Here is a 12,054-nt window from a genome sequence, read left to right as displayed (position 1 = left end):
TATTTAGATTATTTTTACTTAAACATTAATAACTTTATAGATATAGAAATTTTTTTCCATCAGTGTCATTTACTTCTCAGAAAAATGTTCTAATAAATTGTTATTAATCAAATTTAACATATACACAGCTATATTAACATTTCAAATTGATTTTTTATATAATAGCCTTGTGCTTACTAAGACAAAAGCTAAGGCTGTTAAGACATAATATATTTAAACAGTAAAAACAATATTAAGTATAAAAATTTTATGAATGATACATCCAGTATTAAATCTGGTCAAATATTGAGCAATATGGTTATTTAAAATGTTTATTTATATTAATTATCTGCACAGGTATATAATCTGATTTGGCATATGTAACATATTTTCGTAACATAGTTTACAGTACTAGTGTCAATGATATGCAACAAAGAAACTAAGTTTGAAATAAAAATATTTTATAACTAATATTTAAAAACATTTTCTTTAATAGCAAATAATTGACCTTTAAAATATAACACATAATTTTCTATATAAAAAAAGAAACTTTTTGATGAAGAAATAAGAAACTTTTTTGTGATAATGTTTAATTCCATATAACAAGTTATCCGAGAAATTCTTTTGTATATTTATTGCGCTACAAATTCAAAGCGCATATAGTCTATATGATAAGTAATTGCTCTTCACAAAAATGTTTATGAGACAAATTGCACATATGCATGGAGCACTTGATTGTTGAATTATATGTATTAACATCTTCATCATTCAAATCATCATTGGTACAGTTATAAAAATGCTCAATCAAAATGTAGTCCTGAATATATAATGATCCAGGTCACCTATGAATAACAATTTTTTTTATAACTTTATGAGATAAAGAGATTAAAACAAATAGCATTAGATAACTTCAAATTACCAAAAAACCAGCAAATGATGTCATAAAACCTTCTTTAGTTAATTCCCATATACCACCAAATTCTTCCTCATCAATTTGTTGAAAATTACTAAAATACAGGTATGTGACACCTGCATTAACTAATACAAATCTGAAATATTAAACCATAAGTTTGAAATGTATAATTATAACTTTGCTATTATATATTGCGATTATATTATATTTTAACTTACAATAGTAGAGCTATGAAACCTTTTAAAGGTATAAGACCCCATCCTATACCAACTATAATACCAATTGCTTGTCTAGCCCAATATATAACATCAAGAAATTCTTCCTATAGTAAATAAAAAGCGCTTATGAATGAAATCATGAAAATATATACAGAACATAATTAATTGAAGTGTGGTTATGTTTACTTTATCCGGCCATTCGGAGTTTGCTGTTATCGCACGTGTCCATACACTTAATTCGCATTTACCGGCATTTCCAATCTTTTCAGGTTTTGAACGTGACATTTCTACACCTTCTCAGCTTAATAATATAAAACATGTAATAAAACTCATTAACATTTCCTAAGTGAAACAGATTCCATACACTTTATTTCCTTAAACTTTCTGCTGCTATACTTCCATCTCTTGAATTATGGAAATGTGCCACACAAGACAGATTTCATACAATTTTTCACGCACGCGCACTGTTCCTTTTATATTTTATTCGTTTTATATCTTTTGATATTTATTTCAATAAATATCACATATATTTTTAATAGCTTAATGCTTAATGTTGTAAACAACACATATATAAAACTATTTTGTCTTTTCTTGCATATATATTTTATATATCATCATTAATATTTAAAAATATAATTGTATAACTACATACTATACCACCGCCAAATTATTTCATTAAAACATATTGTGATCGTATAATAATGCATAATTGTATGAATGAATACCGTATTAAACTTTATTATAAAAACCTATTGAAGTAACAACAATACAATTTTATTATTATAGCAAATAGATTTTATATTTTTCCAAAATTAGCAATGAAAATTATTTAAATATACAAAATTGCTAGTGTATAAAATAAGAAAAATAATTAATGCTGCATATGTAATAGGAGTCTTTATTTATTAGTAAATTATATTGCATGATTAATAAGCAACGTATCGAAACCTGCAAATACTGATATTTATTGGGTAATAATACATATACAATAAAATTAATAGCAGATTTTGAAACGTGCTTCATCGCAACATATGTATACATGTGTAAATGTAAATACAGGAATGTAATGAAGAAAGAATGTGTATGTATGCCGTCCGATTTTCTCCGCACGCATCATGTGATTGTGCGATAGAGTGAATATTATATCACTCACTCATTAGTACATAATATATATAATAATTGTATTTAATATATTTACACACTAAAATATGGTTTATTACAGGTGATTTTTTTAACATGTAAAGTAATAATTATTATGATATAGAAAAATTATATTTATTTTTTAATTTCTAAAGAAGAGATAAAGATTTTAGAAATTAAACAAATTTTGTTAATCATACATACAATATAATTCCCTTTTTGGCACAGTTGTTTAAATTTTAACTCTTACGTTACATTTATAGAGTCCAATGTAATATTTTTTGCTCACAAGTACATAATTAATTTATCTGTATCTTTATACAAAAAATCACCTGCAATGTAATATGTATACAAATTGTTAATTGTATGCACTTATACAAAAGTACAAGTACATACATGTTTACAAATACTATTTTATTATGGAAATAACTAAATTACAATTTTATTAGTGAACATTATTGACAGTGAAAAGAATTATTAAGTAACATTATGATTAGCTACCTTTTATGATACTGATTTGTTTTATATTATTTGAAAATCTTTTACATTGATTTGAGGAAATGCATGATTTGACAAATACTTCATGAATTTAATTTACATATAGCAAGATTTAGAATAAATAATCACCTGATAGAAAAAGTTTTTAATTAAATGATTTAAAAATTTATGTCCAATCTATATCATATATATGATTTTAAATGCGAATATTAAAGTAGAATGTGTTTGTTAGAATACAACATTTCACAATTGATTTAATTATGCCTGAAAAAGAATATTTCCAGTTAAACATCTAATATTGTTATATGATGTATGTTGTTAAATATATACCTGTATCCAAAAGGACTTACATATTTCATTAGTCACAGTTATTAGTACATAAACCCAATATCAAATAGATATTCAAATATTTATTTATCTATAAGAACTGTAACTATAGTTATGGCTAATTTACCTATATGTAACTTTTTTACATATATATGTACAGAAGTCTTTTGCTATTCAAAAACTAGCCTTTAATATATTTATGTAAATTGAATTTTATGTTAGGTGTTCGTATTTTGCGATACATTTTTACATCATACAAAAAAATTGTTTGTAAAAAAGCTGTTCCTTTATAAGAGGACGCATATAGCAGAAAGACTTTACTAAATTATTCTTAATCACAATATATCTTCAACAAGGTATAAAATAGCGAATACAACTTACAAATATCGCAAAATAATTCATGAAATATAATAATAGTCTGCAATATCTTTTTTCTAATTAATTTAGTTGACAGTTTAGTTTATTTTCTTTCTTCCATTTACGCACATCATATATATGTTATATATGCATTATATAATGTTTATATATTTCGTTACTAAATTTTTATAAATCAATGATAGTCATGGACAGTACCATATCTTTTATATAAAAATCTTAATTTTGTCCTTATTATGTGGAAAACAAAGCATTTATTATTTTATGTTATGTTATATGGCACACTTCATACACTTTATGGTTCTTGAATCTCGCTTTGTGCACTTATCAATTCCGATTGTATTTAAAAAATGTTAAATAAAAAGTAACATAACTTAATACAAGCTGTATGGAAACAATTATAAAATATTGTAAACAATTATTGACCTGACCTAAATAGAACCATTTTTTTTAATGATCACAGTTTTGTTATAACTGGTTGTATAAGAAACAAATCAAAATATCTATTGTGAAATTACAAAAACTGATTTCGGAAGACAACTCGACATTGATTAAATAATAGGAAGAAATATTGTTTTATGTCGATAAGAATATATTGTGCTTATTTTTTGGTAACAGATCAGCGGTTGTACACTTAAAATAATTAAAATCATGTAATTTATGATCTATATTAAAGTCTATCAGTTTAAATATACAGGCAAACAATATATAAATATTTAAATGTTAAAACAAACATAACATGGCTCATCTTCCAAATAATATCATTGACAATATCAAACTGATTTCTTTCTAAAAATCTGGAGGAATGTAGAAGCATTTAGTATGTTCTTCATGGAAGTAAATGTTTTAACTTATTGCATTGAAAATATTAAATGATTTTAGTTCATTAAATACAAATACTTACTTCTAAATTAAGATAAACTGCATTAAAATTACAGTTCTATAAAAAACTATAAAATTTTTAATGCCACCTTAATAATAAATTGGTACTTTCTATAGAGACCCCAGTACCCTGTCCCTAAATATTGAGTTAGCACACTTGCTTTCGCATTTGACTTCATATGGCACAAGTACAAACGTGTCACATCGTAGAGTTTGTGCCCAATATAAAATACTTTGATGAAAGATATCTTAATAAGTATCCAGTCATTGACATTAATTTGTAAATTATTACTGTATTAAGTCACGATCAAACGTCAACTACGTCATTATTGTAATTGAAATTTGAGTCACGTAAAAATGAAGTACGTCGAAGTTTAAAACCTATACGATTTTCTTCAACCGTTTTCGGCACTTCCGTTACCTAAAAATATAACGATTGTATATATAAAATTATATTTAACCCAACATGATACTTCAAAGTATTTTTATAATTTTGTAATAATGTTTTTGTGTAATGCTAAGACAAATAAACTGTATTAAAAAAAGCAAAAATATAAAATCACGTTAATGGATTTCAAGCGCAAAACAATGTTTTCAAGCTATCATAAAAGGGCTTAGGACGCTGCATACTTTTAAAAAAGTGTATTAAATGATTTAAAAAATGAGAAAAAAAAGAAAAAAAAAACAAACATTACATAAGGTACCTTGACATCTGGTTGGTTGATAGAACGTTGAAGCACCGACCTCCATGCTGCAGGTGCGGTATGCTCTAAAATAATATATACAGCAAGGCTTCTTAATTAAAGGATACAACATGCATATTCACAATGTACTTGAAATTAATAAGGAATTAATAATTAATTAAAAATTATGCGTGAATCGCGAATGCTGTTTAAGATGTTACTAGATACATTGAACATGCAGTAGAAAAACGTATTTTTGCTTCTTACCATTCTCTTTCCTTTCAGTTTTACTTTTGTTTAAACTAGCTGCCAATTCCCTCACTGACCTTTTCTCTACACTGGCATTGCTTAAAGAACTAGCAGTACTACTTGCTGATAACGTCGGCGGTAATGAAGCAGGACCACTTACACCGCTATCCGTTGATTCATCAAGTGCATCTCCAGAATCAGGTGTATTTCCAGCTGAAGTATTTGGACTAGAACCATCGCTTAATAAATTAAATTCTCCTAAAACATTAAATACATAATATATATTATTATATAAGCTAAGAACTTCATTATTAAATAATTTGCTTTTTTTCATACCAGATTTTCTATCAGTAGCCATACTCCAGGGTCTTGGTTTAGGAGCTGTTATAGGCGGAACAGGTTTAGTCTTGGAAAGAGCACCATTGCTTTTTCCATCTGTAAGTGAACTATTTCCTTTGGTTAGAGACCTTAACACTGGAGATTTCGATGCTTCCGAATTACTTTTTGTACTGCTACCATTTGTTGGGCTACGAAGATCAAAACCTGTCGATCTTAATTTAAGAGAAGGTAAAGGTTGATTTGCAGTCTTATCTGTATCTACCGCAGATTTTTTTGTTAAACTTTTCCTGATTTCGTAATCTTTAGGAACAGCCGTTGCATCTTTATCCGAGGAATTTGTAGCAGTTGTTTGTTGTAATACCTTACTATTTTCATCCGAATCTCGTAAACTGCGTGTGCTTGTACCAGAACCAATAATGGGTAATGTACTACGTTTAGATGTATCAGCGGTACTACCGACACAATTATTACATACATTATTACTTGTATCTTTGTTGCTATCTGATTTTGTAAGAATTCTTTCATGATTTTGCGCATTGTCTGTTGTATTTCGCCGAGTTAATGGAGATGCAGTTAACGGCGAGTCACCTTGAGATCTTCTGCCAACAAGAGGAGAAAATTTTTCTAAATTATCGCTAGATCGTGATCGCGGGGCAGGCTCAAGAAGTGTTTTTAACATTGGAGAACTACAGCCAGGTTTTTTATCCGTCTCAGGTGGAATACTTTTATGACTTGTAAGAGATAAATTTGGGCTACCATCCGTTGGAAAAGTATGCAAAGAGCTACAGCAAAATAAAAAGAAGTGTAATGTACATAATTTCCATAAAATATTAATGAATTACAGTTTTAAAAATAATACCTGTCATCACTTGTAGGGGATATAAGAGGTGTTGTTGGTGTAGTTGGTCTGAAAAATACATCAAGACCTTCTCCAAGAGCAAGACCATCCACTGGTTGATCTGGTCTCAGCATTGGTCTTGTAGGTGCTCTAGTTTTTGTTCTGCGTGGTCTAGATTTTACTAAATGTTGCAGTTGCTGTCCTACAGTATTGGGTAATTCAGAAACAGAATCTAGTGATTCTGTTAAAGAATGTTCTGTCTCTGAAATAGCTGAAAAAATATGTTGATATCATAACTGATAAATATATCAACTATAACATTTTTTTATGTTAAAAATAAATTAACCTTCTGCTTGACTTTTTGGTAAAGATGGTAACAGATCTGGAATGTCATCAGCTGAAAGACCTTCCACAGAATCGACTACAGATTTCGGCCGCAATTTCCTTCCATGTAAACTTTTTCGTTTATTTGATAAATGTGGCGTAGCCTACGTAATATCATTAATATGTATTTTAATTTTTTACAGTAATTGTAATATGTTAATTCATTATTATGTACTATAAAAGATTTGATATACAAAAGTCAACCAACAAATAATATATTTTTAAATATGTATATACTTTACTTACAAGATTTAAATAATCCAATTTCTGGACAGACATGGAAGTTTTATATTAAAATTATTATGTAGCAAAGTTTATTCTAATATATATATTACATATATTATATGTAATATAAAAGTTATTTTGTAAAATGTTATTTATTGTAATATAAAATTAAAAAAGAATAATAAAAAGTTACGTTTTTTACCATTGGAGATTGATCACTGGAACATTGACCAATAGAATTCACAAGTGAATAAGTTTCTGGTGGACAATCTTCTTCTGAGGCAATACTGGTTCTACCAACTGGTAATGCTGTAGATACACCTACAGTACTTGTAACTCCTATAACACTTCCACTACTCATTGAACCAGCACTAGGCCGCAACACATCAGGCGTACTGCTTCTTGTTCTACTATCACAGTCACCAATCTGAAAATATAAATATGAACATCAACATCAAAATTAAAAGATTTTAATACTAAACTTTTAGTATAATACCTTTTAGCATGTATTTAACACATAGTGAAGTATATTATACATACTAAGTTTTTATAGCTTCTTGACAATGATTCAATTACTTCATCTGTTATTCTGTCGGATACATGTGCAGCAACTGCCAAATTTAATTCACTATAAAAATATTAATAATAGATAATTACGAGCAATGAGATAAGTTAGTGATTATTTGACAGATATGTATTAAAGTCAAAACGAATAAGTAATTATGATCCATACTTGACTCTATTGACTATATCCGCCCCAGCTTGCTCTGTGATAGTGGTATGTATGAATTCACTACTAATTTGATTTTTTTCTTTGCAACTACTTCGTAGATCATCTTCCACAGCAACTGATTCACTTTCATCGCCTCTAATTACCGTTTGCGAAAGTATCGTAGGACACTGCTCATTTGCACACTTTATCATAGCATCTAAGGAATCCTGTATTTAAATTTTAATAATTGAAACGTATTATGTTTAATGTAAGAATAATATATATTTGATAATAAAATACCTGTAAATATATGGTTACAACTTTATGCAATTCATTTGCCATTTCGTGTAATTTTAATTCTATTGGATTATTTTCATCTCGTCGTTGAAGAACTTCGTGTAATCTTGGTAAAAGCTACAAAAATATCATTTGCATACAGATTTATTCAAAATGTATTTATTATTCGGTATTTTATACCTGTTTTGAATTATCTGCATCTTGTATGAGTCCAGTTGCATAATTAATATCATTATTAGCATCACAGCTTTCCGCAGCAATAGCCTTAATAGTGTCTTGCGTTTGTACAACCAGTCTATCAACCATTTGTTGTGTGGAGCTTAACAAAAATCCTTGTTGCAATCTAAATGCTTGTCCATGACTATATTTACAAGGAGTAACGTTTCTTTGTAACAAGTCCTGGATTTTTTTAGCTAATTGTTCCGTTTTTTCAGCCGATGTTTTCATACAAGGTTGCAAATCATAAATTGGAAATGGCATATGTCTTACACTACAATTCCTGTGAAAGAATGTCACATATTAGAAAATATATTAACATATTCGTTATTAATATGAAAGATTGCGTACTTCTCTAAAGCGTGAACAATATCAGCATAACCTTGAAGAGTAATATTATTTTTATCATAAATAATAGTTCTCAAATGATTATTAATTTGTAATGCCTTTGCTAATAATCTGGCACCAGGATCTCCAATCTGATTACCACTAATATCTAAAGTATGAAGACATGTGTTACTACCAAGGGCATTGATAAGATTATAGAGATCAGATTTTAGTCGAGAATCTGGTAAATGTAATGCTTGCAAAACGCAATCATCTTCTTGAAGCATTTGTACAAGGGCATCCATTACAACAGCAATATGTTTGCTTTTCATACTAACAGTGTTGCGACCCATATATAATTGTTTAATCGACTTGTTTTTTCCTATAGCAGTTATTACTTGTGCTAAATCAACATCCATATCTGTGAAAAGACATATTTACAAGATATAGAATCAAATATTAGAGTAAATAATTTATTTATATTATACTGTACTTACTACTATCTGAAATGTCCAATGATGCTATGCAACGTACGCCATGAATGCATGATTCCAATACATGAGCACCCATAGAACCCAAATTGTTTCCACTCATATCAAGTTCTAAACCAACTGTACTTTCATTGCATGCCAAACCAAGTAACAAATGTTTCAATGCCTCTAGCGGCAATTTACAACAAGATATATTTAAGTACTTTAATGAGAGTGTAGCAGTAAAGAACTGTTTAAAGCTGGGAGGTATTTCTTTGGTCTTTTTACTTGAAAAGGAGTTACGAGCAACATTTAAATGGACTAGATTAGTTGCACAACCCCGTAGTAAAGCACCAAACAGCTAGATAGAGTAAATGTAAAATATGAGCTTATTTGCTCTTACATGAGTTTTACGTATAGAAAACTAAAATATACTTACACATTCTAATGTTGTATCTGTACCACTTAGATCTAAATGAGTTAGACTATTAGGTTGTGCCAAAAAATTACATAAATTCTGTAAATATGTAATAATTATATTTATTGCATTTCCTACTATTATAATATTAGTATAACCATTTATTATATTAAATTTTGGAATAATATTTAGAAACAACTTACATTGATATCATCTTTTAAAGAGTTTTCTGAAAGATTTAAATATTGCAAACTAGTTGGCATGCTTCTATTTAAACTTAGTGCATGTGCAATTTGACTTATTCCTTTTCCAGTTAGTCCACAATGTGCCAAATTTAATTTTTGTAAACCTTTGGGTAATTTTCCAATAGGTCCGCTTAAATGTGCACCTCCTTAAAAATAATATTATTATAAGTGATATTATTAGTAGACACATATATTAATTAATATTAATAATTAATGGTTAAATTAAGCATAGCAATGTACAATACTATTTATTAAGTATATGTAAGTACACATTATGTAAGTTAAACAATTAAATATACACTGTAACAATCATCTTTTTTTCATGGGAAAAAGTAAAATTATAAATGGAGGATTATTTCTAAACATAAAAGGATAGGGACAAACTTAAATAACATTAATGGTTATTTGCACACCTTGCAATTTGGCTATTATCCCACACAAGCTAGAGGCTCCTATAAAAAGAAATTTGTATAGGGATACTTTAAGAACATACTTAAAAAGTGAGTAAAAAAAGAAAAATTGAAACCACAAAAAATGGATCTAAGGAGGAATAACATCCTAAATAAAAATTTTTATAATTAATACTTACCTTTATCTTCAATGGTATTATATGATAGATCAATAGTCTGTAACATTGTATTAGCATTAGAAATTAGAGCTAACGATAATTTGTGCGCAAAATCCCTAAAAAAAATCACATTTGGAATTTATTTATTAAAATTAATTGTATTATAATTATGCATTTATTTTAGCTTTACCATTTTATTCCAAGATTATCTAGATAAAGTTCCTGAATGGAAAGGGATCTACGCATAACATGTAACAATCTCTCCAAAGGCTCGTGACTTAGTTTAAGATGAGATGCCCTTAATTTTGTAAACCAAGTATTATATTCCAAGGCAGAAATGATTGGCACCAGATCTTTTTGATCCAAATGATCAAAATCTCTTAAATTTAGCTCTCTTGTATCATGAGAGAGGTATATTGTATCAACATCCTATAAATATAATTGTCTTGAAAAACGTTCAATAATAATAGTAGGACATTTTCATATACTTCAACAAGTTACCCAGGCTACTTCTTCTCTATATGGTACACCATGTAAATCACACATACATGCATATTGGGTTGAAAACCCCCCACAAGGTCCAGTATGTCTTGTTGCTTCTGTACTTCTAGCTAATTCACTACCTCTTATACTCTGCAGTCTACTAGCTGGTATTACTTCTATTTTTCTTATAATATAACTATAATAAAAATTATAATTTTAATATTAGTTATTCTAATATTATAATAATTAAAATGAATATAAATTTATACATATAAGATAATAAACACATACTTCAATGGTACAGTGGGAAAGATATTTCGAATTGCAGTATGTAAGGCCTCAATCATTGCATCTACTTCTGTAGTATCTGCACCTGCTCCAGTAGTAGTAAAATTGTAATATCTTTCCCCAACACTTAAAGATAATTGATTTGCTCTTTTCGATTCTATAGATGTTATTTCTAAATAATGAAAATGGCAGTCGATCTGTAAAAAAAAATTTTAAACATAATTATTAAAATAATCATATAATTTTATTTGTAAAAACAAAATAATCATATTATCTTACTCTTGTGGGCACTTTGGCCGTTAAGAGAAACAAACGGCATGGTGAAAAAACCTTAAATCAGAAAAATTTAATTTTGAATCACTTTAAATTTAAATAACTTCAAATTTATTATATATTATAATATTGTAATACTGCAAATATTACTTACCAGAACACGATTTTCCTGTTTATCTTGTTTTGTTTCCAATTTTACAACATTCTTTAATAATATTTTCACATGCTTACCTAATAATGCTTTCACCGATTCTACAAATAATGAATAATTTATGAAAAATGATAATTAAGCTAATGGCAATTTTGTAAAATATACGAAATTAAGGAAAAGGTTTAAAAAAATTGTACTATAATCCAATTTATATTTTTATGGAATAAAATGAGGACTAATGAAACCTGTATAAACATTTTTGAACAATAACTATTTGAACAAGAAATATATTTTTTTTTATGTATGACAGTTCCATAATACGAACGTAAACATTCAGTAGAAGACAAACCATTTAAATCTTTCGTAAGTTGCGATCTAGTTGACATTTTGTTAATTGGCTTATTTTTCAAACATCAACGAATCCATTTAAGACATTGTTTTTTTCGTCACACGGTGACCAAAGTTTTCTATCTTGCTTAAAAAAATGTTAAGATAAAGGGCGATGTCACGAAACTATAAAGCTGAATAGCCGCCATATTAGCACCTGCCCGCGATC

At 28.0% G+C, this 12,054-nt stretch overlaps 2 protein-coding genes across 3 annotated transcripts; both read right to left on the bottom strand.

Annotated features, from left to right (window-relative positions):
• Positions 1-295: 295 nt before the first annotated feature.
• LOC132916454 (GEL complex subunit OPTI) lies at positions 296-1,570 on the bottom strand. The gene is made up of 4 exons (XM_060976484.1): positions 1,297-1,570; positions 1,111-1,214; positions 899-1,028; positions 296-821 (listed from the first exon to the last, which is right to left on the bottom strand). The coding sequence occupies exons 1-4, from the start codon at positions 1,393-1,395 to the stop codon at positions 780-782; spliced, it is 375 nt and encodes a 124-aa protein (XP_060832467.1). The 5' UTR covers positions 1,396-1,570; the 3' UTR covers positions 296-779.
• Positions 1,571-1,988: 418 nt separating this feature from the next.
• LOC132916442 (F-actin-uncapping protein LRRC16A) lies at positions 1,989-12,033 on the bottom strand. Of its 2 annotated transcripts, XM_060976456.1 has the most exons (24): positions 11,848-12,033; positions 11,502-11,599; positions 11,354-11,404; positions 11,078-11,271; positions 10,805-10,982; positions 10,494-10,732; positions 10,325-10,419; positions 10,149-10,187; positions 9,694-9,881; positions 9,512-9,589; positions 9,100-9,433; positions 8,627-9,023; positions 8,240-8,558; positions 8,063-8,176; positions 7,784-7,989; positions 7,591-7,678; positions 7,253-7,477; positions 7,072-7,092; positions 6,788-6,929; positions 6,463-6,712; positions 5,601-6,385; positions 5,283-5,522; positions 5,037-5,101; positions 1,989-4,753 (listed from the first exon to the last, which is right to left on the bottom strand). In XM_060976456.1, exons 1-24 carry the CDS (start codon positions 11,882-11,884, stop codon positions 4,640-4,642), a joined length of 4,497 nt encoding a protein of 1,498 aa, XP_060832439.1. In that variant the 5' UTR covers positions 11,885-12,033; the 3' UTR covers positions 1,989-4,639. The 2 variants fall into 2 exon arrangements, with proteins under 2 accessions (XP_060832439.1, XP_060832441.1); XM_060976458.1 differs by lacking the exon at positions 7,072-7,092.
• Positions 12,034-12,054: the final 21 nt, after the last annotated feature.

Source organism: Bombus pascuorum, chromosome 2 (assembly GCF_905332965.1).
Source record: "Bombus pascuorum chromosome 2, iyBomPasc1.1, whole genome shotgun sequence".
NCBI classification, from domain to species: Eukaryota; Metazoa; Arthropoda; class Insecta; order Hymenoptera; family Apidae; genus Bombus; species Bombus pascuorum.
Note: the sequence above shows the minus strand (reverse complement) of the source record. Positions and strands in the feature narration are given on the sequence as shown.

Excerpts from the sequence above, each read along its gene's own strand:
- LOC132916454 (XM_060976484.1), bottom strand. The coding sequence starts at position 1,395 with ATGTCACGTTCAAAACCTGAAAAGATTGGAAATGCCGGTAAATGCGAA. Across the intron at positions 1,215-1,296 it reads ACTCCGAATGGCCGGATAAA|GAAGAATTTCTTGATGTTAT; the intron begins GTAAACATAACC and ends TATTTACTATAG. Across the intron at positions 1,029-1,110 it reads GGTTTCATAGCTCTACTATT|ATTTGTATTAGTTAATGCAG; the intron begins GTAAGTTAAAAT and ends TTAATATTTCAG.
- LOC132916442 (XM_060976456.1), bottom strand. The coding sequence starts at position 11,884 with ATGTCAACTAGATCGCAACTTACGAAAGATTTAAATG. Across the intron at positions 8,559-8,626 it reads ATTGTTCACGCTTTAGAGAA|GAATTGTAGTGTAAGACATA; the intron begins GTACGCAATCTT and ends ATTCTTTCACAG. Across the intron at positions 8,177-8,239 it reads ATGCAGATAATTCAAAACAG|CTTTTACCAAGATTACACGA; the intron begins GTATAAAATACC and ends ATATTTTTGTAG.